Here is a 27,698-nt window from a genome sequence, read left to right on the forward strand (position 1 = left end):
TATATACTAATATATACTAATATCCACTTTTATATCCAATATATACTTATATCCACTTATACGTAATAAATTAGCAGTAAGATTTATATCCTGAAAGACAATGCTAAATATGTTGCATCCTTTTTACAGCTGAGAATTTTCATTTTAAAATGATCAAAAACTCTCTCACTCTTTCTCTTTTCTGTCTTTTTCTCTCTATCTAACTCTGTCTACTGTCTTTCTATCTGTCTTTTCCCCTCCCTGTTCTTTCAACCAACTCTTTCTCATTCTCTCTTTTGCTCCATATCTTCCCCTCTCCCCCTCTTTCTCTTTGTTTTCCTCTTTCTTTTTCTCTGTTTTCCCTCTCTTTATCTCTCTTCTCTCTTGCGCTCTCTCTCTTCTGTGTGTCTGTCGCCCTCTGTCTCTCTCTCTTTCTGTTTTCCCTCTCTCTCGTCTCTTGTGCTCTTTTTTTGTTTCTCCCTCTCTGTGTCTGTCTTTCTCTCATTCTCTCTCTCTATTTTCTCTCTCTCTCTACTGTTTCCCTGTGTGTGTGTGTGTGTGTGTGTGTGTGTGTGTGTGTGTGTGTGTGTGTGTGTGTGTGTGTGTGTGTAGGATGATTTCCAAGGATCAGTTCGAGAGAAAGAAGAACGATACACTAGACCCCGAGCCGTAAGTACACAGTCACACAAACACAGCGCGTCTAAGTCCGGTCCAAACCAGAAGTCTTAATTGCTTCATGTGACCGACTTCGCTTTATTCCTGCAGTATAAAAACGTTAGCGTACGTGTGTGCACGTGTGTGCACGATAGTATAGTCCACTCTTGTCCAGCAGGACGCATTCTGTTGGATGGCGCCCCCTGCTGTAAGACTCGGGGTGACACTCCCACTCTGGTGTCTCTTGAAGCGTTTTAGGGAATATTTTAGTAGAACCGGAGGTATAGAGAACGAACAACGACTTCTGCCTCGCCTCGCCGTGTTGCGTATCTGCAGTCAGCAGGTCGGAGGTCATACACTTCGAATCCCGATCTCTTAACAACTAATCGATTCTTCTGCACTCAGGTTCGTCGAATGTAAAGACTGCGGACGCAAGATGCATCAGATATGCGTCCTACATTATGAAGTCATCTGGCCGTCTGGGTGAGTGGTGTGTGTGTGTGTGTGTGTGATTTTTAAATTTTTGTTACAACTATTCATAGAGTCAGGTGTGGTAAAGGTTTTTGTCTCTGCAGCTTTATCTGTGATAACTGTTTGAAGAAGAGCGGGAAGACGAGGAAGGAAAATAAGTTCTCAGCAAAAAGTAAGTGTCGTCTTCTTCCTCCGAACACATTGCTCGGGTTCCCCACCATGAACTTCTGTGTGTGTGTGTGTCAGGATTGCAGGTGACACGGTTAGGCACATATATCGAGGACAGAGTGAACAAGTACTTGAAGAGGCAGAACCACCCAGAAGCCGGCGAGGTGTTCGTGCGAGTGGTGGCGAGTTCCGACAAAACAGTGGAAGTCAAACCCGGCATGAAGGCCAAGTAAGCGTCGTTCCTCACCGCCGTCGCCTTATTAGGGAACCTACATCTACATTCGGATTTCAGCTGCTTTTCAAAAATGAATGAATGAATAAATTTGTTACTTGAGTGTGTGTTGCGTGCAGCGCCGCTTCAAATGGTCAAAGCGGTAGCTTCGGAAACTAACCCGCTCCGCTCTCCTGCCAGGTTTGTAGACAACAACGAGATGTGCGAGAGCTTCCCGTACAGAACCAAAGCACTTTTCGCCTTCGAGGAGATCGACGGCGTGGACGTGTGTTTCTTTGGCATGCACGTGCAGGAATACGGCTCGGAATGCCCTTTCCCCAACACCAGGTAAAACCTTACCTGAGCGCCGGGCGTACAGCGCTTCGCAGGAGAGCCACGATCTAACTAACATCGCCGTGTGTGTTTGTTTTTTTTCTCCTCTTTTCGCAGACGTGTATACATATCATACCTTGACAGTATTCACTTCTTCAGACCTCGTCTGCTTCGGACGGCAGTTTATCATGAGATCCTGATCGGTTATCTGGAATACGTCAAGAAATTGGGGTACGTCCGTTTTATTTTAGTTATTTCTTAACAAGCACCGATATGTTTGAATGATGATGTATATTAAAAAAAGCTGGCTGTTTAACTCCCCTTCCCAGTTACGTGACGGGACATATTTGGGCGTGCCCTCCGAGCGAAGGTGACGACTACATCTTCCACTGTCACCCCGCCGATCAGAAGATCCCCAAACCTAAGCGCCTGCAGGAATGGTACCGTAAGATGTTGGACAAGGCCTTTGCAGAGAGGATACTCCACGACTACAAGGTACATTTCAATGTTTCTCCTCCTACTTTTCTGGGCGGGTAACGGGCAAAAGGTTTTTTATTTTTCGTAGACAAGGCCGAAAACCTTAATTTGCACGTACGGGCATGTTTTACAGGACATCTTCAAACAAGCGACAGAGGACCGTTTGACGAGCGCGAACGAGCTGCCTTACTTCGAGGGCGATTTCTGGCCGAACGTGCTGGAGGAGAGCATTAAGGAGCTGGAGCAGGAGGAGGAGGAGAGGAAGAAGGAGGAGAACACGGCAGCCTGTGAACCTCCAGAGGTTTTTGCAAAAATTCATAGAAGTGTTATCCTGTGGCTTGAGTTTATTTCAAGAGCTGTGCATACTTTTGATAATCTATGTAGTCTGGATTAAAAAAATATATATATATTTTTTTTTTTGTAACACATTCCCACATAGCATTTTCATATGTTCTTTTTCTCCTTTCAGGGCACGCCAGGGGACAGCAAAAATGCCAAGAAGAAGAACAATAAGAAAACCAATAAGAATAAGAGCAGCGTGAGTCGAGCCAATAAGAAGAAGCCTGGGATGCCGAATGTAGCCAATGACCTATCCCAGAAACTCTATGCCACCATGGAGAAACACAAAGAGGTGTGGCTTATCAGCAGTTTGCATACATATATATATTACTTACACACACTCAACCATTCAAAAGTTTGTGGACACTCGACTGAAATGTTTCTCATGATCTTAGAAACCTTTTGATCTGAAGGTGTGTGATTAAGCGTTTGAAATCGATGTTGTAGACAAAAATATAATTGTGCCAGAATTCTAGACAGAAAGGGCATCTACATTGAAGATGCTAAAATATAGAATGATTTTGATTTATTTTGGATTTTTTAATCACAGCATAATCCCCATATTTCCATTTGTGTTATTCCAGAGTTTTGATGTGGGGCGAGGGGGATAATAATAAAGAATGAGTGTCTAAACTTTTGCCGGTTGTGTGTGTGTATATATGATAAATATAGTATGTATGTATATGTATTATTCGGAGGCTTGTTGTAATATTTACCGTCTTACTTGTCGTGTCGTACGTGGTTGCAGTTGTCGTTAAAGCTCAATGTTTCCTCCCCTCTAGGTTTTCTTCGTGATCCACTTGCACTCCGGGCCCATGATGAACACGCTGCCGCCCATAATGGACCCTGACCCGCTGCTCTCCTGCGACCTGATGGACGGCCGAGACGCGTTCCTGACGCTGGCGCGGGACAAACACTGGGAGTTCAGCTCTCTGCGCCGCTGCAAGTGGAGCACCATGTGTATGCTGGTCGAGCTGCACAACCAGGGCCAGGACCGCTTCGTTTACACCTGCAACGAGTGCAAGCACCACGTGGAGACTCGCTGGCACTGCACCGTCTGCGAGGTCCGAGACCGTGAAAGGGAGAGGGGTGGGGGGGTGTCAGTTTGGGGGTTAGGGTTAGTATTTTCTTACATGTGGTCATCTTCAGTGAGAATGAATCTCCTCCATTGTGTTTCCTTTTTAGGACTTCGACTTGTGCATCAACTGCTACAACACTAAGGGCCACGAACACCAGATGGTCAAGTGGGGTCTCGGTCTGGATGACGACAGCAACAGTCAGAGTGGCGAGGCCTCCAAGAGCCCGCAGGAGAGCCGGCGTCTGAGCATCCAGCGCTGCATCCAGTCCCTGGTGCATGCCTGTCAGTGTCGCAACGCCAACTGCTCACTTCCGTCCTGCCAGAAGATGAAGCGGGTGGTGCAGCACACCAAGGGTTGTAAGCGCAAGACCAACGGAGGCTGCCCTGTCTGCAAGCAGCTCATCGCGCTTTGCTGTTACCACGCCAAGCACTGCCAGGAGAACAAGTGCCCTGTGCCCTTCTGCCTCAACATTAAGCACAAGCTGCGGCAACAGCAGCTGCAGCACCGCCTCCAGCAGGCCCAGATGATGCGACGGCGCATGGCCACCATGCAAGGCCGCGCCGGACCCCAAAGCCTGCCGTCCCCTCCGCCTTCTGCCGCTCCGGGCACGCCCACAGCACACCAGCAGCCGCCGCAGCAGCAGCCAAACACGCCCCAAACGCCACAGCCCCTCCTTCCTAGCCAGCCAACCACGCCCAACGCCGGTGTCATGTCTCCCACGTATCCTGCTGCCCCCCGCAATGGCCAGCAAGTATCCCAGGGTAAATCAAGTGCGCAGGCTTCACCGCTGCACCAACAGCCGTCTCCGCTCCCCCAACCCCAACCGCAGCAGCATCAGCAACCGCAGCAACAGCAGCAGCAGCCGCCACTGCAACCGCAGCACCCGCCTGCTGCCGCCGTCCAAATGGCACGCAAGATCGAGATGATGGCGCAGGCCCAACAGAGCCAGAACTACCGCATGGCTGTAAACGGCTTGGCCATGAACCACCAGCAAGCACAGCAGCGTATGCCGGGCGCCATGCAGCCTCCTATGCAGATGGTGGGACCTCGGGGGCAGCAGGTCATGCAAGGCATGCCGCCGGGCCAGTGGCCACAAGCGGGAATGCAAGCGGGAATGCAGCAGGCGGCTCAACCGCAGCCACAGCAGCAGCAGGCACCGCAAGGCCCACAGCAAGCCATGCCAATGCAGAGGCCCATGATGCCTCAGCAGCCTCCGCAGCGCATGATGGTGCCTGCGCAGGGCCAGCGGCCACCCCAAGCACCCCAGAGACCTCCAGCCATCGCACCGAATGCCCTGCAAGACCTTCTGCGCACACTCAAGTCTCCCAGCTCACCGCAGCAACAGCAGCAGGTGCTTAACATCCTCAAGTCCAACCCGCAGCTCATGGCAGCTTTCATCAAGCAGAGGACAGCGAAGTATGCCAGCCAGCCACAGCAGCAGCAACAACAGGGCATGCAGCCCACAATGCAAGCCATGGCAGCCTTGCAGGGTGTCCAAAGACCTGGCATGCCAACGCAACAACCTCAACAGCCAAACACACAAGGCATGGCGACTCTCGGACCAGCGCAGGGTCCACAGATGAGCCCAGCGCAGCTAGAGTTGTACCGTCGGCAGCTGATGCGCCAACAACAGCAGCAGCAGCAGCAACAACAACAACAGCAGCAGCAGCAGCAGCAGCAACAGGGTGTGATGCCTCAAGCGCATGGCCAGTTCCCTCAAGCGCAGGGTGCTGCATCCAGCTACTCGCAACTTCGCATGCAACACCAACAACAAATGCTAGGCGCCGGTGGACCCATGAGCCAACTTCCGCCAATGCCACAAATGGGGCAGTCAGGATTGGATGCTACACAGACCTTGATCCACCAACGCATGCTCCAACAACAGCAGCAGCAGCAACAGCAGCAGCAGCAGGCCGTCCTCAAGACCCAGATGGGCTCGCCGGCACCACCAAACCCTATGAGTCCGCAAGGCCACCTGCTACCTGGACAGCCCATGCCAGGCAGCACGCTGGGTAGCCAGGTTCGCTCTCCAGCACCTGTGCAGTCCCCACGACCACCATCGCAGCAGCACTCCAGCCCCTCACCGCAGGTCCAGCCGCAGCCCTCACCCCACTCCGCCTCGCCTCACCCTGGCCTGGGAACACCCCTGCCCGCTGGCGCCACCCTGGAGCAGCAGGGGCACCTGGGCACATCTGAGCAGAGCACCATGCTCTCGCAGCTCAACGCGCCGGGCCGTGGCGGCCTGCCCACCGACCTAGCCATGGTCGGAGATACCACAGGAGACACGTTGGAGAAATTTGTGGAGAGGTTGTAGCATTTTCAGCGCCCCCCCCCCCCCCCCAAAAAAGTGCTCCCAGCTTTTCCTATTTTTGGCTCCTCCTTCCTTTTTCTCCCACATTTTTCCTCTATAAATAATTTTTTTGTACTGACATGTAAAAAGTTCCTGAAATGTAATAATAAGAAGAAGGAAAAAAAACCTAAATAATAATAATAAAAAAAAGAAGTCAGCAAATGCTAGGAATGTTTCCTAAAGACTGAGATTTCTTCCTTTGAGTTGAGGGATTAGAAAATGTCTTGTTTAAAATGATTTAAATTACAAAGAATATATTTTTTGGTTCAGACCGTACATGGTCATGGTTTTGTTTAAAAAAAAAAAAAAAAAAAAGAACAATTTTTTTTTTGGTGTTTTTGTTTTCAGGGTTTTTTTTTGGGTATGGTTTCATGCCTGTTCTTTTTTTTAAAAGAAAATTTACAAAGGTTCATTATATTATTCATACATTTTTATTTTGTACCCTGTCTAACTTTAAAAACATTTGTGTTTAAAGACTGTAAAAAATTATTTGTCTGGGAATTTGGGCAATGTTTTCTCTGCTCTCATCTTTCCTGACGATTGTATTCTAGTGTTGTACTGTTTCTGTTTCTGTTTCTGTTTTTGTTTTTTTTGTTTTTTCTTTTTCTTTCCCTTTTTTCCGTTCTTTCCAGATCTACGTTTCGGAGGATAACCCTCCTTTCCTCATTGTGAAGTCTTTTTGAGGAGAACTACTTGTTTGTGTTGATAGACATAACTGGGCATACACACACACACACACACACACACAAAAGCTCATCAGAAACAGTACGGCAACAACCCTGAATGGATGTGCAAAACCAGATGACATCTCACTGGCCTGGACCCAGAAATTTGTCTCACAGATGTAGAAAATTGTTGCTTTTTTTTTGTTTTTGTTTTTTTTTTTGTTTTGTTTTTGTTTTTTTGGTCCTAATTTTGTGATGCAGATCTATAAGTATAAAGCGAGAGGCGAGGGAGCCCCCACCCTCCCCCCTTCCCAAGCTGAGTGGGTTTGGAATGAGCGATCACTGGTTGACTGCTTTTTGGGAACACTGAGAGTCCTGCTATCGACCCTCATTCCTCTCACACACAAACTTGAATCGGGGCTCCACTTTTCCTCTTAATGTAAATCATGCAAGTTATTAAGCAAAGTACTATAAATATAAGGAAGAGAAAATGGAATCACTGTATAAACTGGTTAAAAAACTTATTTCTTACTTATATACCATATTGTTAAATAAACTGTGTGCAACAGATCAAATCCTTCTGGGTTTTTTTATTTCTCATTTTAACCCGTCGTAGCTTGCCATTTAGCGTCAGGGTGAATACAGATCCATATTTAAATGTTTGTTACGTAACCGTGTACATGTTACAAGTAAGGAACGAAACACTTGGACGTGTGCTGTCGTAGGAAAATCATCAACGATTCAAAGCGGAGTTACCGTTACCGCCCTGAAGTTGAATATTTTGTATAACCGTACCTCCCAAAGTGTTTTATGGAATGTCCACGAAAATTTTTTGTTTAGTTAATTCCTGTTACCACTTGCGTTGTAGCAGCTGTAAACAGTTGGTACCTCACCAGTGAATCTTTTTTTCTTCTTCTTTCTTTGCGGTTATAAGGAAAGAAATGCAGCTTGGCGTATTAACAAACTGGAAAACACTGTTACAAAGCACTGACACAGGAGACTCCTTCCATAAATGTTAGATAAACGTCTCCTGATGGAAAACTTCACCGTAGCAACGATTCCAGCAAGGTTTTTATTTATTTTTTTAAGTTATTTGTTTATACAGAGCACCCGTTATAGAAGTCCTTGAGTAAGTTGCTACTACAGAAACAATAACCTATTATAACGCATGTTAATATAATCCTATGATTCGCCTTGTAGCCAAAACTACTGTCAGATCTGCTGTTAGAAAAAATCAGCCAGCACCTTCTGACCAATCAGAATCAAGAATTTAATGCTCTGTTTTATCTTCTAGCAGAAGTGTTTCTCACTGTAATTCAGCATCATCTCTACAGTGTCGACTGCCGAAGTAATCATATATCTAATATCATGTCTAATCACATGCACTATCGTGTCGTTCTTGAGCGAGTCGACTCTTTGAGTCGATTCTAAGGAGTCACTGTTTCTTCCTTTTACCTAATTAAAAAAATGCGTTTATTATTATATGTATTTATATTTTTACGTGAATGTTCAGAATACAAATGAACGAAGTCTCTGGGCATTTGTGATTTTAGGAACGTTTATGATTTCTTTTATACTAAAAGTATTTTAAAAACATTTTTAGCTTTTGTGAACAAGTTTAAATCTTTATTTTTTAAAACAAGTTCTGTAGATTCGTAGCGTTTTGAGTTTGTCGAGTTCAATACGTTGTAACGTGACGTATTAACCATGCGACGGAAAAACGTCACCGGAAGTTTGGAGAGGCGGTTGAATGGAAGGCGTTTGAAAAAAAAAAAAACAGGAACTAGACGCACTGAAAATAGCGATATATTTTTACATTTACGGTATTTAAAGGTAAAATCACGGCTTTCGCAGACGATATTTAAAGGTAAATGATAGTTTTCGAATATGTATTTATGTTTAAAGGTAAAATGGCGGCTTTCGAAAAAAAATATGTTTAAAGGTAAAATGGCGGCTTTCGTCTGAGTTATTTTTGTATAAACAAACAGCGCGTGCGAGTTTCGTTAGATTTGTCAGCTGGATAAACGTTATTATAAATAAACAGGATTTTGTGTTGTATTAATGAATTATATTGTGTTGTATTCATTCTAGTCCACAGGGTATGCGAGGACATGTCAGATTAATCTGATGCTACACGTCCAGCTTTGACGGTCCGATCTTCTTCACTGGAGCTTGGAAATGAACATTATGATGGCGTGACGTCATTCTACGCCTGAGCCTTCTCATGGACGACTCGGACCAGGACTTCTCCTTCCTCTGCTCCCGGCTCCTGAAGAGAGTTCGACGGAAAGGTGGAGAGTCTGGAGATGAGAAGAAAACAGTGGCGAAGGATGAAGGAGAAGATGAAGACTCTGGGTCTCGGATCCAGAGCTGGAGCAAAGCGCCCTGTAAAAGGAAAAGGGAGAAGAAGGGAGGACTTCCGAGTGAAGGTAGAGACAGGAGCCGTACTGATGGACTTGGAAATGAAGGAGGGGAACCAAAGGTAACTGAGGAGTTCTTCTTCTTCTATACACGCATATCTTTTCCCACTGTTCTTATATCTGTTCATTACGTCTTATGTCAAGATGTTTGTATGAGATGCTTATTTTGTTGCTTGGTTTATTGGACTCCAGGGTCCACGGATTGATCTTGAGCTCGAGTTACACTCTGCAAAGAGTTCCGCATGTTTCCGCATGGGATTCCTCCGGGTTCTACGGTTTCCTCCCAGCTCCCAAACGCATGCCAATAGGTGTATTTATGACTCTAGACGGTCCCTCGGTTCGAACGAGTGCACGGCTCTGGCTCCGAAGCGCTTACTGAAGATGAACGTGCAGTGGAGCTTGAAAGTTTGGGCGTAAATATGAGCTAAAAGAGTATCAGATTTTCCCACAAGTCCTAAAAGTAGGTAAAGAGAACCCGTTTAAACAAATGAGACACAAATGTTACACTTGTTCATTTATTTATTGAGGAAAATGATCCAATATTACATGTGAGTGGTAAAAGTATGTGAACGTCTAGGATTAGCAGTTAATTTGAAAGTGAACTTAGAGTCAGGTGTTTTCAATCAATGGGATGGCAGTGACACTCAGGTGTGAGTAAGTGAGCGCTCTGTTTTATTTAAAGAACAGGAATGTATCAGACTCTGATCTTCACAACACATTTGTGGAAGTGTATCATGGCATGAACAAAGGACACTTCTGAGGATTTCAGAAAAAGAGTTGTTGATGCTAATGAGGCTGGAAAAGATTACAGAACCATCTCTAAAGAGTTTGGACTCCACCAATCCACAGTCAGACTGTGTACAAATGGAGGAAATTCAAGACCACTGTTACCCTCCCCAGGAGTGGAGACCAACAAAGATCTCTCCAAGAGCAAGACGTGTAATAGTCCACGACGTCACAAAGGAACCCAGCGTAACTTCTAAACATCTAAAGGCCTCTCTCACATTGACTAATGTTCATGAGTCCACCATAAGGAGAACATTGAACAACAATGGTGTGCGTGGCAGGGTTACAAGGAGAAAGCCACTGCTCTCCAAAAAGAACATTGCTGCCACTCTGCAGTTTACAAAAGATCATGTGGACAAACCAGAAGGCTGTTGAGAACAATAATTTATGAATGGATGAGGCCATTTTTGGTTGAAATGAGAAGCGTTATGTTTAGAGAAAGGAACGCATAAGAACCCTATCCCATCTGAATCTGAAGAGAAAGTAGTTCATGCAGCAAGACAATGATCTTAAACACACGAGTCATTCTACCAAAGAACGGTTAAAGAAGAATAAAGTTAATGTTTTGGAACAGCCAAGCCAAAGTCCTGACCTTAATCCAAGGTAAAATGTTGTGGAAGAACCTGAAGCAAGCAGTTCATGTGAGGAAACCCACCAACATCCCAGAGTTGAAGCTGTTCTGTACTGAGGAACGGGATAAAACTCCTCCAAGCCGATGTCCAGGACTGTTCAACAGTTCCCCCGAACGTTTATCTGCAGTTATTACTGCACAAGGAGTCACACCACATACTGAAAGCAAAGGTGCACATACTTTTACCACTCACAGATATGTAATATCGGATCATTTTCCTCAATAAATAAATGACTAAGTATAATATTTTTGTCTCATTTGTTTAATTGGGTTCTCTTGATCTACTTGTAGAACTTGTGTGGAAATCTGATGACGTTTTAGGTCATATTACTGCAGAGATATGGACAATTCTAAAGGGTTCACAAACTTTCAAGCGCCATGGTATACCATTACTGCTGTTTACAGAGCCTCTGTACTGTCGAGTATTGTAGGTCGCATCCTGATTCCACCTTGTTCTCCTGATGACCTAACGTCGTGTTGATTTTGATTTGTAGGAGCAGAAGATGCGGGCGAAGGAAATAGTGCTCAGCAGGATGCAGCGGTTCAAGAGAGTGACTCCGCCTCGCCTCGTGCACACCGAAGAAGCGGCGAACGCGGAATCTGCCGTGCGGCCTGCCGAGACGCAGTCGCTTCCTGCGCAAGGTAAGATCAGATTGACTCCCAGCACATAATATTTACGAGGTTTTTTTTAGGAGAAATCCGACGAGAGCTGATCTGGCATGTATTAAACGCTATGCCGGAGTGTAGATAGAGTTATTACGGACGCGCTTGTGTTTTAGGGCCCGTCGAGAAACAGGAACGCGACGAGCTCTTGGCTCAGAGATTACAGCAGGAGTCAGACCGCGAGGCTGAGAGCCAGGTTGTAGTGGACGTAGAGGACAGAGGCGTGTTCTTCTGCCAGCTCTGCTACAAAGACCTGTCAGCTATGAGCCATCAGCTGCGCACTCAGCACATCAACCGGTAACGAACTGAACGTCTCCTGAACCGTGTGTTGGTGTTACGATGAATACAGCATTACTTGTTGGCTCCCTTTTGCTTGGATTCAGGTGTCTTGATGAGCGTGAGAGCAGCACCTCACAGCACCGCGTTCCTCCTCGTCCTAATCCTCGTCCACGCTTACCCGAGTGCCCAATTTGTGGGCGGGGCTTTAAGTCCGAAAAGACCCGCTCCACACACCTAAAGCGCTGCTCTGCGAGCATGGGCGTGTCTCCCGCTGAGCTGCTGCGAGCCCTGCAGAGACAAGCAGCCGAACGCGAGAACGGGTAAATGGTTTAGTCCAAAACAGCAGGTAATGCTGTACAAGGTCAAGATTTCACGCTTCTGTCATTCTCTCTTGTGTCTAGGCAGCAGGCAGGAGGAGGAGGAAGAGGCGGCGGCGGTGGTGGTGCTTCAGAGTCCGGTATGCCTGTGAGGAAGAAAGCCAGAAAACAACCGCCACGCATGGATGAAGACACCATGGTGGCTCTGGCCCTGTCTCGCTCTCTGCTGGAGCAGGAGAAGGAGGAGAGACGTATACAGGAGCAGCTGTCAAGAGCTGGAGCAGGTGAGTTTTCCCTGTACCTTATCACATTTGTACCACAACAGAGAAAGGAAAGTTTGTGCATTCCAAACGTAGTGTTCTTCAGCGCTCTTTTCCCATCTGAGGTTTAAATCGTTCTTGCTCAGGTAAGAGTCGAGGAGGAAAGAGGCGGAAAGGTGCCCCGGACGCTCCCCCTCCCCTCCTCCTGGTGCAGGACCCGCAGGCCGCTCAGAACCGGATCCAGGAGCGAGTCTCCTCGTTGCTACTCGTCCCCAGACCTCCTACTCCTCCCACCCCGACCCTGCTGCCCTCCGCCCTCTCCACACACCCCCTCCTTTGGCTGAAGAGCGCGCTGCCCGGAGGAGGACCGGCCTCGCTTTCAGAGTTTTACGCTGCAGAGCTCGGGGTGTTCGTACAGCCTTGGATCGGAGCAGAGGTGTGACACGTTCTTGGACAAAAAAACCCCACAAGAATAAGAGTTGGTGTTAATAGTTCCTAGAACTGTTCCAGTTCCTGGAACTCTTAATAGTTCCTTCATCGTGACTTTATTGTAGAATAAAAGTGTGGCTTTTTATAGTTATAGTTGTAGCTTGTAGCCAGTTATAATTTGTGGTTTCCACGCAGAAGGAAAAATCCCCATCGTCAGAGATTCATCATGCAGCAGCTTCAGAATCTGGCACGGCTCCAGAACAGCGCCTAGCGTCTGCTTCACCTCCATGTTACCTCTCCACCCCGGGTCTGGGCATGCCCGGGACGCAAGCCCTGACCGACCTGGTGGACCTGGCTGAGGAGGGCATGACGCTCACACAGTGCAGATACACCACCGGTGAGAGTTTCTACACACCAAGAGCTCGATTAATCACAGGATTGTTGCATAGATGACAGAAACTGATGACTCTTCTCTCTTTCTCTCTCTCTCTCTCTCTCTCTCTCGCTCCCCTCTCCCCCTTCTGTACAGATAACGACCCTGCCGCGGGTGAACCTCCTCTCAGTGGATTTGTTCCCGAAGTTACGGAAACCCCGAGACCTCGTATAAACTCGGTAACGTTTCGTCTCGAACCTTCAGTGCTTTTTAGGATGAACGCAGAGTCTCGATTTGTCTTTGTTTGTGCCGTCCGTCTCAGGCGAGCGTGTCCAGGCTGTGCGCCGATCTGGGCGGCATGGTGAACAACCCTCAGCTCAGTGACGTGCAGCTGCAGGTGGACAACGGCGACGTCTACTTCGCTCACTCTTTCATGCTCTACACCCGCTGCCCTCTGCTGGCTCACATGGTAAATACACCGTTAATTCTTGCACACATTAGAACCGGTTTGCTTGGCTCACAAGCATTATTAGTATAATATCGTTAAAGGAAGGATTTTGTAAGACTAGATTTCCCTAACGTGTTTTTGTTTTGTTTTTTTTTAAACACGTATCCAGGTCCATGATGCAGGTTTTGGTGTGCAGGAGGAAGGCTTTCCGAAGGCTCAGAGGGTTTTGTTGTCTGATGTGTCTGGTGAGGCGGTGTACGCTCTGCTGCAGTACCTGTACACCGCTGTTTGCCACCCGACACACACCCTGCTTCCTGACGTACTCCAGATAGCCCGGAGGTCAGTGTGATGCCGCAGTGATGTCACAGCGATCAGCTAGACCATGACGTATTGTTCGTGTTTATAGATCACATGCTTTATCCTTAGGGCTCTGATGAGGTAGGTTGAAAATTGCGCAGATTTCATTTTAGCCGAACCAACAGTTTACCGTGTAACTTTAAAAGGACAAAAACTACTGAGGAAAAAGAGGGAGGCAGAGATAGTGTCAGAGATCAGCCTGATCCAGGCTTGTTTTATACCACTTGACTGTCACTGTTTGATTGTGTGTTAGGTTTGGTCTGTCTGAGCTGCAGCAGCAGTGTGAGCAGTACACTGGAAATCTAGGGGAGGACCCAAGAGAACAGGAACGGGACGCTTCCCAGACTCATGAGCCAGAACCCCAGCAGAGCCTGGTTGATACGCAGTTCCTGGAGCTCCTCCGCTCCATGTGGGAGTGCGAGGACGGCGACCGCGAGAAAGTCGGGAAAGCCGACCGCGGGACGGAGGGCGAAGGAGACGGAGAGATTAAAGACGACATCGTCGATGAGGACGAGCTGGATGAAATTTACGAGTTCGCGGCCACGCAAAGGAAGTTGGGGGCTGAGGCGGATGTGAGTACCGAGAGCGGCGATGAAGAGGAAGACAAGGGAGAGAACAACCGCTCTGGTGCAGAAGGAAAGAGGGATGAAGGAAAGCAAAATGCCAAAATGGAGGAGGAGACAGACATGCACCGCAGTGCTGATGTTGATTTGAATTCTGGGTCTAATAAAAACGTGCGCCAAAGCAGAGGTCCGGGTGGCACTTTGGACCGGAGCTACGAGCGTCTGTTCTCCGAGTCCTGTGGAGAGGGAGAGTACAAAGAGCCGTCTCAGACACCGACTATGCATTCGGACCAGAAGACTACACCCACCTCGCGGCGCATTTCTTCTGTCAGCGAAGTGATCGATCTGTCCGTTAGTCCTCCACTGGAATCGGCCGGGTCGCTGATCCCTGTGACCGGCTTGTCTCCAGCAGAGACTCAGAATCAGAGTGAAGTAGTTCAAGTGGCTCTGACTCCGGAGAATCCGAATGCAATTGGTAAAACCCAGCTTGAAGTAACTCCTTCACTACCCAGTAGTACCAAACCCAGACTCTCTGCTCCAGCACCCGATCGCAGCCAGCCTGAGCTCATCGTCCTCTCCGACTCCAGCGATGACACGGATCACGACCTTCCTGACCAAGTCCCTTCACATGGACACTCTCCCCGACCACCAACCTCATCTCCATCGCGACTCAGGCTGCTCTACACTCGCATTAAAGCTAAAGAAACCACACTGGTTCCACTCTCTCCCGAAAGATCAAACAAGACCCCCAGTTCTGTGCATCCGGAGCCTTCCATAGCTGACAGAGTAAGCAACGAGAGCGTTTTGGACGGCTCTGCTGAGGTGTCATGGTTAATCCCGGCGACTCCGGAGCCTTCAACCCGCACCAACTCGACGCAGACCTCCAGCAGCATGCGCCGTACTCGGCTCTTCCCCAGATCTTGTTCTTCCGTTTCTGACAACCCCAAAAGCTCAAACTCCTTCGAAGAACCTCATAGAGAACACTCCCAACCATCTCCAGCTTTCCTGAAGCTCACATCCTATTCCAGATGGTCCAAGACCTCACACAGTGACTCTGAAAATCGAGCTTATCCTAATTCTGCCTCCGAGCCCTGCAGCAGCACTCCTCTCCACTCAGACCCTCGTCTACAGCGTCTAAACCCTCTTGGATCTCCCTTACTGGGAGACAGCGAGCTGAGAACTCGAAGAAGAGCAGGTCAAGAGGGCGGACTTGGATCCATCCGTCTTAGTCCGTCTGAGAACTCGTCCTCCCCACGACGAAGCTCTCGATCAGAGGAGGAATCAAGCAAAAGTCCTGCCAAGTCCCAGCACTATGATAACCCTGGAGATACTGGAGATCTGGAGATGAGCTTTGAGGAAAAGGAACCAGCAGAAACAAGGCCTAGCCTAACAAATGAGGTTGAAGTGATCGAGGAAGGCATGTCCTTTGTCTTCGATGAGCCACCCATTGCGTTCGATGACTCCTGGGGTCTGGGACGAGCGGTTGCCGAGCACGGCCCATGCTTCAGTCTGAAGCTGGGGAGAAGTGGAGACCAAACTAGTCCCCCAGAACGAAGTGTACAGGGTGAGACGGCTTCCCCGCAAACTTTCTCTTCTCCTCCTGCACATGGAGCTCAGCGCAACCTGCCAGATCCTGGAGCTCCACACAACCACAGCTTGCCTGATGCGGCGATGTGGGACAGCTGGAAGGAAGACGACGAGGACGTGGAGGAAGTGGGTGCTCTTCCTCTCTCTCAGAGAGTGGGCGCAGCAGCTCTCGCCAAGAGAGTGTCTCAGTTAAGAACGCCAGGTAACAAAGTCAGTGTGGCCTGTGATGATGATGCGTTAGTTTTGGCACCCATTTTAAGGCTGGTGTCGATTTGTGTGGAATATAATCGTATGTATTTATTTACTTACTTATTCAGTGGCTTGCATGAAGAAGGATCAAGTCCCACTGGTGCCCATCACGCCCATGCCCAGCTTCTCAGACATGGACACGCCCGAGCTTAAGAACAGACTGACCAGGTGAATTATAAGCGCTGCGTAGAATTAACCGCTCCCATTGGTTCATACAGCCAATCACTGTGGAGGTGGGCGGGCACTTCAGCCACTCGGTTTTCAGATAAGTGCTTTGCTGTTTCGTTCCGATATAAGTGGGCCTTGACGCTACACGTGAACATGCACATGGAAAAAAAAATGGCCCCAAGCGTACATGTGGCCCACCTCCTTCCTTAATTAATTAAATTAATTCCTATTGTCCATTCAGTAAAAAAAAAAATGGAGGCGCAAATATAAATTTAAAAGTACCCCAACAGTAAGAAGCAGGTTGTCTGTCACAGAGAACTCATTTTCCACCAAATATTTATAAAGTTTTAATTTAAATGCATTACTTTATTTGCAAATCAGTAACTCAACAGTTTATTATAATATTCTTCAAAATTCAAAAGGAACATTGGAGTGACAGAGAACGGGTATCTACGTCTGTGTGGTTAGAGATCATCTGTTTTGGTCTAGGTGTGTGTAGCGTGAAATTAAACGAACAGAAATGTTCGCCGTTTCCACATGTCCCACACTAGGTACGGCGTGCGCCCCCTTCCTAAGAAGCAGATGGTCCTGAAGCTGAAGGAGATCCACCAGTACACCCACCAGCTGATGAGCTCCGGCTCGGAGGAGGAGACTTCTCCCAAAAACCGTCCCAGAGCCGCTCCAGCTGCCTTCAAACAGCCCACGGCGCCTCCTCCTGTCTCACCCAGGAAACTGCAATTTGGGGTGGAGGAAGAAGAAGAAGAGGATGATGTGTTACCTGCATCTCAGGATTCCAACACCTCCTCCACGGCCGAGTCAGAAAGGTGGAACACTCACACAGATACCAACCATAGCTGCTGCGTTCACATTCATGTGTTCATTTGTATTTTATAGGTTTAGTAGGATGTCTAATGAATGCATATGAACATTAAAGAGGGAATTTTATTTTTTTATTACATAACCCAGGATTAATGTGAAAGTCCACAATATATTTATGCATAATTCTTTTATTATTTAACTCACTCCTGGCTTCTTACTGTATCGAAATATACCTCTGCTACTCAAGATATAACGTATTCATCCACAGAAAAAGAGTGACTTCCCTAAATGCCTACTGGAAATGAACCACTTACATGTAATATCACTTTTAGGAGACATACGCAACTTTTCTTAAATCAAGGCTCTTTCAGCCAGGAAGTGTGTCTTGAAAGAAATGTATCCATAAATCTCCTTAAATATGTAGAAAATGTTGATAATTTACACAGTGACCTCCTTTCCCGGTTTTGCACTGATATTTTACTGTGTGATCAATTCCTACAGATCCAACCCGGAGATGTGCGACTCTGACGAGGACGGATCCGACAGCGATGGCATCACGGCATCTCAGGCGGCCGTACGCCAGAAGGACAAACTCCAGGCCGTGCGTTCCTTCATCCAGTCTGACCCGGCCCTATACGGCCGCGTGCTGCAGTACCAGCCACTCTCTCTGTGCGAGCTGAAGGCAGGGCTACGGGCGGCAGGTATCCGGCTGAGCACCACCAAGCTGCTGGACTTCCTGGACTCCCAGTGCATCACTTTCACAACGGCAAAGCAAGGCCATCCGGCACCTTCACGCAGGAGAGCTCGTGGAGCAGGAAGAGGGAGGAAAAAACTAGCTAAGGCAGTTGATTGAGGTGCAATTAAATGAGAGCCCTCTGGATGAGCTGCGTGAGAGGGACTACTGTGGAGCCCTCTGGATGAGCTGCGTGAGAGGGACTACTGTGGAGCCCTCTGGATGAGCTGTGTGAGAGGGACTACTGTGGAGGCCTCTGGATGAGCTGCATAATTAAAATTCTCAGGGTTTTAATCCATGTTACGTTTCTTTTTTTTTATGTGATGTTTAAATATTATATTAAAAGAAAGATGTCTCAACACTCTCCTTTAATATCTATTTCATCCTATTTTCCCTAAACAACACTTCCCCACCCCTTAAAGGTGCAGTGTATAATGTTTCTACATTTTAAAGATGCCCAGTATTGCCTTGCTAGTTAGCCCCGCCTCCAGCTGACACAGAGCCATCCACAAGGCAGACTGTTTCTGATCAGCGGAGGCTTCGAAAAATTACAAACCACTCCTTTAATTAATAATCTGAAAGAAAATCTCAACACAAAGTCTTGAAATACAATTTACTGTTTTTTTCATTGTTTTTTCATATTTTTTTATGCAAAGATCAGCCAGAAAAAAAAAGATTTCACATTTCAGCACACTGCAGTCTCACAAATTTACAGCAGCAGAATGAAAATCTCACATCTCTCTGTCTATGTATGTATGCGTGTGTGTGCGTTTGTTTGTAGTGCATTCTGGCCTCTCAACACACCCTGGACCCTCACATTCCCCCAACGTCCTCGCCGCGCCCCGCTTCTACACCTGTCACGACGGATTAGCGATGGTGGCCAGGAAGCGCTGCGCCCACCACTCCTCCAGATCGATAGGCACAAAGTCTGCAGAGAGAGACAGACAAGGAGGACAAATCAGGTCACAATCCAAGACACACTAGTTTCACTTCAATTTACAGTTTATCCTGTAATCAGAGTTGAACACGAGACGGGTACGCACAGGTAAGAAAGGGTGTAAAGTACAATCCAGATTCAGTTAATTTATAATCTACTGGCATTCAAAATCTTGTTTTGAAACCGCTGTAATGTTTTCTGGAGATGGGTGGGGAGGTAGTTAACCCGGTCATTATAGATGTCTGTATATCGCAGTTCCTGATGTACATAATATTAAAGCACAATCTGATACTGTTAAATGCTGGTTCCATTTTGGATCATAAAGGTGCCAAGACTTACAGTTTAGCCATAGCATTCGTGTTTTGTTTTTCCTCCCATTTATAACCCCATGCGACTGCGATTACGGGAGCCACCTAAAAACTATACAAAAAGAGGTACATTTGCTTTGGTTACTTTCACGTTTTGATGATATCTAGGTGAACTCTGACCTGTGAAGACTCAAGTCTCGGCCTCGGGCCAGTAAAGGCGCGAAGATGTAACAGCACAGTTGGCATGGAGCCGTGTTCCGCTGGGTTCGTGGCAAAGTTTTATTTCAGTACCCCCCCTCTAGAGTCTGATTAACTTTCCAGCCTTTGTAGAGTTATTGGGATCAAAATATTTCGATTTTAAAACACACTTATGGACTTACGTTATTAGACTCTTTTTAAATAAGACATGTCCGTGGGAACACAAACTTCCAAGCTTAAGACAACTCAATTTCTGTAATATTTAGGCCAGGACATAACAGGCTTTAGATTCAACTGTACAACACAACAGAGCGACATGTTTCTGTCCAGAATCAAGGGGGGGTGCACAAACTTTTGCACTGGAGTCATGGTGTAAGCAGGATAACACGACAAACATTCATAATCTGCTACTTTATCATATTGAGATGTTCCTCACAGACGATTTTCGGATATCAGGAGTGTTCGGTGTTTATGTAACAGAGACGGACATTCAAAGTAAATATAAATGGATAAAAAAAAAAGTTTTTAAATAAATAAATTGTAATCCTTGACTAATTGCCTTGGTACAAAAGGAATACAACGTGTTATCGGAAAATAGTCAACTTCAGAGCGTTTAGGGGAATGCCCCCCCCCCTTTTTTATCAAATGACATCACAGCACCGTGGTGTCGGTAGTACGAGCGTGTGCATACGATACAGCCTGGCTTACTTTTCATGCTGGGGTTGGGATTCCTCTCGGCGTACTGCACCGGGCCTTTCCCGTTCTCGGGCTGAGCTCCTTCACCAAGTTTCTGCTCTACCTCCTGCCACGCTGTTCACACACACAGTGATTCAGTTTTGTTAATTCACACTTAAAGCACTGGGGAGAAAATAAATAAATAAAGCAAACACAGGCTGTTTAACACACCAGCTGAACTCTGCATGTTACAGCATGTCCACATGTATTCCCTGATACAGGGCAGAGTTACCATCGTTACCACGATCATTTCTATAAAAAGGTGCATGCCGAAACGTTTTGTTTCCAAAGCAATTTGCCAACACGGTCAGTTTTCTATTTATTATTCCAATAATAACACCATCGTATATTTCACCTGTTTATAGTTTCCACAACATTACAGCAGTTAAACATGTTCCCTCATCGACCAGCAAGACTTTCTATTTATTTATTTATTTTCCCCCCGTGTCGGAAAACCTATAGCTGTACCTCTGACACCGGAGACAGAAACCTTTGAAATATGAACGTTCTCGCTTTCAGAGGATTAACGATGAATTCTGAGGTGAGCCTTTCAGGATTTCCACATGAACTTTGTACAGTGCTGAACTGAAAGCTATTACTTTCCATTATTCTTTAGCAAACTTCAGACATTAAACATCTAGGCTGTTAAACATTTTGTGTGGTCAAGGTTACCGATGTACAACGACACGTGGTTATTTATTTATTTTTTTTTGCTAAACAGTCTTTAAAGCTGAAGCTTGTTTATTAAACTGAAAACAGAGCAGGGACATGGGCAGTGCTCTGACTAGTTTTGCTGCGAGTTGCATCAGCCGTTTGGCGGGTCAGCTCTGGAGAAAGGAGGAGCCGCAGCGATAAGAGATTTGGGTTCGTTTCAGCAAAAGCAACGTGGCTTGCTCGAACACACTCGCTAAACCACCTCATGAAACATGAGTGCTGGAAACAAAGTCTAGAATGAAACAAGCTCAGAGAGCCAGTCCCTTAGAAAGTTTTCCAGTAAACAGACCCTGACCTAACTTCTACATCACATGCACGACCTTAACTGCTGCTGCGTAAAAAAAACCCACAACCATCCCAAAACAAATCCCGGAACATTCAAGTTGTGCTACCAAAATCCATCTGTCTACCATCATCACCACCCTCATCCCTGTGTCATGGTCAGTTCCGGCTTTGGCCTCGTTCCCGACTGCAGAGAATTTGTACAGATGGCTGTATGGCCAGCAAACTCGTCACCTCACCTTCGTAGACGAATCGTACGTTCTCCTCGTGTGCCGGCGTAAAGCCTTCAGTCGTGTCTTCTTCCTTTGGCGAGGTGGATCTGAGAAAGCGCTTCGTGTTGAGGCGCTGAAATACGATTTTGGGAGCGGGCGAGCTGTAAAACAACAACAAAACAGCCATGTTACAAAGCCGTACTCTTCATACAAGTTTTTCTTTTTTCCATCTATGTGGCCCATACATCGTACAACTCCCTGTGCTATTATTATTATTATTATTATTACAGAAAAAATAACATTTATAGGGAAAAAAAAACATTCATCGATTTAAACCAGTGATTTTGCTGTAATTGAAAACTAATCAACACCTCCTGACCAATCAGAAGTGAGAATGTAACAGTGCTATGGAATACGCAGTTAAAAAATATAGATATGAATTCATCTCCTCATTGGCTAACTGACGTAAAACATATCTTACTGTATGTAACAAGGCTTGATAGGGCTCTGGGCTGCGTCCCAAATCACTGAGTAAAGTTACACTAGTGATATAGTAGCCGAAATACATGTATTTTTCCCCACTACAGGCCTATAGTAGGCAAGTACGCGGATTGGGACGCAGCGGTGCTCTCTTGTTCACTGTAAAATGGTGAACACTGCTGTGTGTGATCGTGTCCTGTCGCACAATGTGGTGAAAACTCTCACACGACATTAATAGTGTGATTAAGGTGTGTACATGTCTGTAATACACGTCGATAATGCGACTAAACCAGGAACACTCCACACGTCTTAATTCCATTTGTGTTTACTTCGAGGATGACCTTAATCAGATTACGGTGATTAAAAATTGCTGTTTACATGCTAGTTTCTTAATCACAGTATCGTCTAAATCTGATTAATAGTGGATTATTGTTGTCCATGTAAACGCACTGATTGACAAATAAATTGTAATATTCTGGCATACTGTTACTAACTAACTGTGTTTTTGTGAGATGGCCACACTGGCGCGCAGTATCGAGCGCGTCCATCCAAGTGAGAACACGCACAGAGTTTCTAACGACATTGAAATGAAACACAGATTATTTAAACTGAATAAAGTATGAAAGAGATGTTTAAACGTCCATTAGGTAAGATAAGTACATTTTATTTCAAGATTTCAACCCTTTGTTTTGAACTCCTTTAAGCCCCCCCCCCCCCCCCAAAAAATTATTATTCCGGACCGGAATTCACGTTTTCAAATGGGCTTTTCTCAGCCACGGAATACTTTTTTTTTTTCTTGGGGTCGTGGCTTAAACCATCGTTTTGATACATTTCATACATTTCGGAGGTTATTTGTACGATTAAGAAGTGAAATAAAAACGAGTATTGCACCTTTAAACGGCTCTGAAAATACCGGAAACTAAGTAGCGAAACACAAACACACGCGCACGCGCTGAGGTACAAGGTCATACCGGGTTCACACGAACACGCGACACACTTGAATCAAGTTTGCGTGCACGGTGAACATACTGGAAGCTGTTCAGCGTTTAAGCAGGATTCCTCCACGTGTGCAAGTTTCTAACTCACTTGGACTCGAGCCAGTGGCTCCGTTTGTGCTTCAAGTCGGTGGCTTTGCTGTCAATCTGCTGCTGTGTGGGACCTGAAAGAAACAATGACAATAAATAAACAAACAATGCAGGGAAGTTCAAAAGCGCACGCGATTCATTTATGAAAAATTCGCACCTGTTCTACGTTGTGTAACGAGTTTGCTCGGGCCTCTGGTTATTGTGTACATCATGCGAGAGCTCGAGATCCTTTAAAGCACCGCCACACACATGCACACACGCTCACTCACGCGCGCACACACACACACACACTGCAAAACGTCCCACGAGCTCTGCGCAGCTAAATTAAATTCCCGGTTTGCATGCGAGCTGGTGAAGATCTGTCTGAGGACCAGGACGATTTGTTATCCCAAAATAAAATGTGTAGGTTACGCGGCTCAAGGTGAGAAGAGAGAGAAGTGCGCGTGCTGAACTGGTGTGTGTGTGTTGTGTGCGCGCGCTCGCGGTGTCCTTGATCGCCAGTGTTAGAGGTCCCTTTTGATTTCGGGTGAACTTCTCTCTTGCAGCAAGGACACTGTTATGAAGTGAAGTAACACTACACCGTGAAGAGGGTTACACAACTTAAAAAAAAAAAAAAAAAAAGAGAGAGAGAGAATGAGAGAAGGTCACCTGCGCCGCCCCACTGTGACGTCGGCACACGCCCCCTTTTTAAGGAGGCGCTCCAGACACACGCTACGTCCAAAACCCACCAAATGTAGAGATTTTACAGTACGCTTAGTTTTTTTTAATTAATATATTCTTATACAATATATATATACACACACACTTATTTACACAAATCTATTTAGACTTTACTCTGTAGTGCACTGGCAGTGGAGAGTGGTTTAGGACTGAACCTTCCATGCACATGTTCACTGTTGCCAGTGTGGTCGTTTTTACCCAGCAGTAACACCAGCTGCATTAAATCTGGTGTAGAAATGAAAGTGTGATGGGAAGAATAGAAGGCGATAAGGTGGAGAAATAGATGTGAATACAGCAGTAGGGTCAGTGTGATAGAAAAACAAAATGGCAGCTGTGTGATAATTGGGGAATGTCTGGGGCTAAAAGGTGGAAAAATGATTTGCTGTAATAGAAAAGTCACAGGATGTATATGAGAATTTTACACGTGATATTTTGATACACTTCGCATATAGTGTGTGTGTGTGTGTGTGTGTTATTTTGACATGATTCACCATGTTTCACATATTTGCATGGGTTCATTTAATATGTCACTTAATATCCCTTAAAAATTCCACACCTCCACTGTTGGGGAATAAAATTACATCAATCTGGCCACCCAACACTAGACACGTGGGTCAGTAGGTGAAAGGTTAGACGCGCTGTTAGGGTGATTTATTTTCATTAGTGAGGAAATATATATATATTCCAAACCTACATATTTAAGAATATTACATTTATGGGGTTTTTTTTTCCAACCCACATGTATACAAATATCAGACAAAATGAAGCAGAGGTCTGCGTAAATCCTGCGCAGACACGAGCAGCTCCAGTGCGCCGCGCTGTAGTGAATCAGACGCATTTATGAAATCCGGGCTTCTGAGGTCAAAGTGCGTCACGTCATCCAATCCGGCTTTTACAACCACCGCGATAAAAAAAAAATTATATATCATTACAACTGTCTTTTAAATTTTCATGCTGAATTACATGAGGGTTTGGGAACAAAAAAAAGGAGTATGATGCAACTCTTATGTCACTATGACACGTGCCGCTCTCTTGCTGATTACACAAGCACGAGTCTCAAACCCAGGATCAGTTCTTAACCAGTTTATTAATCATTTACTGTCAACAGCATTCTCACTAACATTCATGTCACATTATTTATTTTTCAAATATGTAATTAATCTGTAGATGCAATTAAGTATTTCTACTTCCTGAAGTTGTTCTGAATCCAAGTGTGTTCTTCGTTTCAGGTAAAAGGGCCACATTAGTCCAGTGTTAAATGGGCCGGACAAAAAAAAAAACCAACGACAACAGTTTAGGAGATCAATAACACATCAACATCTCCTCTTATTCTTTGAATTCCGCATTTACACTATACGTAAATACACAATATGGCCAAAAGGTTTGTAGTTACCTGTCCATCACACCCATATGTGGTTCTTCCTCGAACCACTGCCACAAAGTTGTCTTAGTATGCTGGAGCACTACAGTTTCCCTTCACTGGAACTGAGAGGCCCAAACACTGTTCCAGCATGACAATGCCCCTGTGCACGAAGCGAGCTCCATGAAGACATGGTGTGTTAAGGTTGGAAGAAGGTGGAAGAACTCCTGAAGTCCTGCACAGAGCCCTGACCTCAACCCCACTGAACACCTCTGGGATGAACTGGAACACTCCAGGCCTCTTCAGAGCCTGACCTCACTAATGCTCGTGTGGCTGAATGAACACAAATCCGCACAGCCACACTCCAAAAGCAAGTGGAACTCCTTGCCAGAAGAGTGGAAGATATTACAACAAACAGAAAGTTAATAAATCTGGAATGGGATGTTCAAGAAGCACAGTGTCCACAAACTTTTAGCCGTACAGTGTACATTCTAAACACAAAAACGGATTGACCATGCATTTTATATTTTGCGAATATAGTTTGCAAAATCATTTACACATCCATCCATCTTCTATACCACTTATCCTTCAGGGTTATGGGGAACCTGGAGCCTATCCCAGGTAGCATGGGACACAAGGCAGGGTACACCATGGACAGGGTGCCAGGGCACAATCACATACACACACCCAATCATACACTATGAACATGCCAATCAACCTACCATGCATGTCTTTGAACTGGGGGAGGAAACCGGAGTACTCGGAAGAAACCCCCACAGCCCTGGAGGTGTGACGCGAACGTGCTAACCACTCATCTCTATCGTTTACAAATAATAGACGCAAAAGTTCACCCCGTTTCTGTGAAACCTCTACACTGGAATATCAGAGACTAGATGAATGTTTCGATTAAAGTACGGTGCACAATTTCCTCCACGGATTCTAAAGAAAAAAAAAAAAAACTTTATCGGGTCCACCAAATGAGTTTAGAGTCTGTTTTGTAAACCGTTGAGGCCTTACAGTACTATCGGTTATTTCACACTCATTTATAGAGTTTGTCCTCAAGGTCGAGATATTTTCACAAAGCTTCTTCAAATGACTCCCCATATGATATAGTATTTTTTTAAATTTTATATATAGGCCTTCCCTCTTAACATCAGTAAATATATCTGAAATGGTGTAAGACTTTGCGTTTCTGAGTCTTCATCAAGTCCAAAGCTGCTGACACACACTATTATCAGATAATAGTATATCGTTACTGCTTAAAGTGCAGTCTGATAGTGAGATTGATTGATTTAGTTATTTTTGACGTAAAATTGCCCAACCCTCCTAATCAAGACCAAACACACCCGTGTCTGCAAGAAGGGGGAGGGGGAGGGGTGAGCACTTAATCTTTGAGTCACAATTCAATCAGATTTACACGATAACGATCATTTCAAGCAGCTTATTTTCATGACTTGCTTTTTTTCCCCTTCTCTATTATCTACAGCCGGTCTGATACAGCCAATTCTAGCCAATTATTAACTGAATTAAGAAATCTCAACGTTCCCTTTCTGTCGGTAAAAGCCTCATGCTCCGAGAACAGTTTCACTAACCGTTCAGGTTTTAAATGCTAAAGCACTGAATTGAATTTAAAACAAGCAAAACGTTTCTGTTTGTTTTAACGTGCTCACCTGAGTTGATATTTCAAAGTACACTGAAACATTAGCGAACTTTTTTTTTTTCCGTTTTAGGAAGTACGCAATATTAACACAATTCCCACCGTTGTGCGTCTAAAATCACAGAAAGGTAACAGCTTACTACTATACATTCAGTGCCTGAAACAAACTATAGCACTGTTTACAGAAAAGAAAAAAAAAACATTAAAAGGTTTGACTGAGGTTTTTTGTGTGTGTGTGTGTGTGTGTGCACTATCTTTTCCTCACAGAGAAAACCACCAAGCGTGTTCAACATGAGATCTGGCCTCGTGGAACACAGCAGGGTACGTTGCTGAATTAAACTAACACACATTTGGGAGCATGCTCTTATAGGAAAATAATCAACGATCAAAGTGGACCATTTGCCTGTAACAGCACGCCCAGTGTTTTATTCCTCTTATACCACAGCGATTTGACACATCGATGATCTCGCTCTCTCTCTCTCTCTCTCTCTCTGTCTCTCATACTTTTTATCCACTTCCATTTCATATTGTGGAAAAGCTGTCCTCACTTATGTTCCTTCACAAGCCACGAGTTAATCAGGAAACAAGGAAGAAAGCAAAATAAAAACAAAGCAGTATGTCACGTGACTGAGAAAACGTAACGCTGCATGTCCTCAAGACCCTCCTGTGACGGAAAACTTACTTCCCGTTAAATAAACGTCCGCTTCCCTGTCCATACAGGATTTTTTTGTGAACGTCGCGGACAAAAATGTTCGATTTTGCTGCTGCTTTTTTTCTTCTTTTTTTTCGAAATTTGCGAAACTACTTGAATTGGCGAAATCGCAATCGCACGAATTTGTTCCGTCGGTCTTTCACGGTGACGTTTGTTGGTAAACAAGACCTTTTTCGCTCTACTCGTGTTCGACGCGCGTGAATCGAAGAGGGATTTCGCTGAACGCGCATCATGATCACGTCACGTGACGCGTCTCGGCCCGAATCTGCTGGTAATTTTAAAAAATTGCTCCTGCTAATATTGTGGCATTTGCCTGATTTTGCGTTCATGTCTACAATCACAAAATCCCAGAGGGACTGACTTGGAGAAAGACGTTACAATATACAGTCCCTCCGGGATTTTGCAATCGCTGAAATGAAACGCAAAAATCAAGCAAACGCCGCAATATGTGGAGGAGCGTGCAATCTTTTAAAATTACCAGCAGGTTTTC

The 27,698-nt window shown here is 45.6% G+C and overlaps 3 protein-coding genes and 1 long non-coding RNA gene across 7 annotated transcripts in view; 2 read left to right on the forward strand and 2 right to left on the reverse strand.

Moving 5' to 3' along the window:
- The window catches only part of crebbpa (CREB binding protein a), a 33,664-nt gene extending 26,066 nt beyond the window's left edge, over positions 1–7,598 (forward strand). For 2 of the 4 annotated variants that reach the window (XM_053617196.1, XM_053617197.1), the window contains exons 21-31: positions 592–648; positions 1,039–1,116; positions 1,209–1,276; positions 1,351–1,501; positions 1,685–1,831; positions 1,934–2,047; positions 2,146–2,311; positions 2,427–2,594; positions 2,763–2,924; positions 3,415–3,696; positions 3,818–7,596. In XM_053617196.1, the coding sequence (XP_053473171.1) occupies positions 592–648; positions 1,039–1,116; positions 1,209–1,276; positions 1,351–1,501; positions 1,685–1,831; positions 1,934–2,047; positions 2,146–2,311; positions 2,427–2,594; positions 2,763–2,924; positions 3,415–3,696; positions 3,818–6,025 (3,601 nt within the window). In that variant the 3' untranslated portion in view covers positions 6,026–7,596. Of the gene's footprint in view, positions 1–591; positions 649–1,038; positions 1,117–1,208; positions 1,277–1,350; positions 1,502–1,684; positions 1,832–1,933; positions 2,048–2,145; positions 2,312–2,426; positions 2,595–2,762; positions 2,925–3,414; positions 3,697–3,817 lie in introns of all 4 variants that reach the window. The other 2 variants (XM_053617194.1, XM_053617193.1) reach the window with 2 other exon arrangements.
- Positions 7,599–8,469: 871 nt separating this feature from the next.
- slx4 (SLX4 structure-specific endonuclease subunit homolog (S. cerevisiae)) lies at positions 8,470–18,345 on the forward strand. The gene is made up of 15 exons (XM_053617198.1): positions 8,470–8,593; positions 8,818–9,208; positions 11,058–11,205; positions 11,343–11,523; positions 11,610–11,825; positions 11,907–12,106; positions 12,229–12,518; positions 12,707–12,908; positions 13,041–13,123; positions 13,207–13,353; positions 13,502–13,671; positions 13,943–16,041; positions 16,157–16,256; positions 16,808–17,080; positions 17,577–18,345. The coding sequence occupies exons 2-15, from the start codon at positions 8,951–8,953 to the stop codon at positions 17,926–17,928; spliced, it is 4,719 nt and encodes a 1,572-aa protein (XP_053473173.1). The 5' UTR covers positions 8,470–8,593; positions 8,818–8,950; the 3' UTR covers positions 17,929–18,345.
- A 62-nt stretch (positions 18,346–18,407) lies between these two features.
- mcrip2 (MAPK regulated corepressor interacting protein 2) lies at positions 18,408–23,391 on the reverse strand. The gene is made up of 5 exons (XM_053617200.1): positions 22,917–23,391; positions 22,761–22,833; positions 21,222–21,355; positions 19,960–20,061; positions 18,408–18,736 (listed from the first exon to the last, which is right to left on the reverse strand). Exons 1-5 carry the CDS (start codon positions 22,969–22,971, stop codon positions 18,666–18,668), a joined length of 435 nt encoding a protein of 144 aa, XP_053473175.1. The 5' UTR covers positions 22,972–23,391; the 3' UTR covers positions 18,408–18,665.
- Positions 23,392–24,547: 1,156 nt separating this feature from the next.
- Positions 24,548–27,686, reverse strand: LOC128603023 (uncharacterized). Its single transcript, XR_008384939.1, has 2 exons — positions 24,873–27,686; positions 24,548–24,697 (listed from the first exon to the last, which is right to left on the reverse strand). It is a non-coding gene; the product is annotated as an uncharacterized LOC128603023 (long non-coding RNA).
- Between the last annotated feature and the right edge of the window lie 12 nt (positions 27,687–27,698).

Source organism: Ictalurus furcatus, chromosome 27 (assembly GCF_023375685.1).
Source record: "Ictalurus furcatus strain D&B chromosome 27, Billie_1.0, whole genome shotgun sequence".
Lineage (NCBI taxonomy): Eukaryota > Metazoa > Chordata > Actinopteri > Siluriformes > Ictaluridae > Ictalurus > Ictalurus furcatus.

Bases quoted from the DNA above. Each gene is read 5' to 3' on its own strand.
- mcrip2 (XM_053617200.1), bottom strand. From the start codon at position 22,971: ATGATGTACACAATAACCAGAGGCCCGAGCAAACTCGTTACACAACGT. The intron at 22,834-22,916 runs GTGCGAATTTTT...TGTTTCTTTCAG, and splicing joins CGTTACACAACGTAGAACAG to GTCCCACACAGCAGCAGATT. The intron at 20,062-21,221 runs GTGAGGTGACGA...GTGTGTGAACAG, and splicing joins CGTACGATTCGTCTACGAAG to CGTGGCAGGAGGTAGAGCAG.
- slx4 (XM_053617198.1), top strand. From the start codon at position 8,951: ATGGACGACTCGGACCAGGACTTCTCCTTCCTCTGCTCCCGGCTCCTG. The intron at 11,524-11,609 runs GTAACGAACTGA...GCTTGGATTCAG, and splicing joins CGCACTCAGCACATCAACCG to GTGTCTTGATGAGCGTGAGA. The intron at 11,826-11,906 runs GTAAATGGTTTA...TCTTGTGTCTAG, and splicing joins GCAGCCGAACGCGAGAACGG to GCAGCAGGCAGGAGGAGGAG.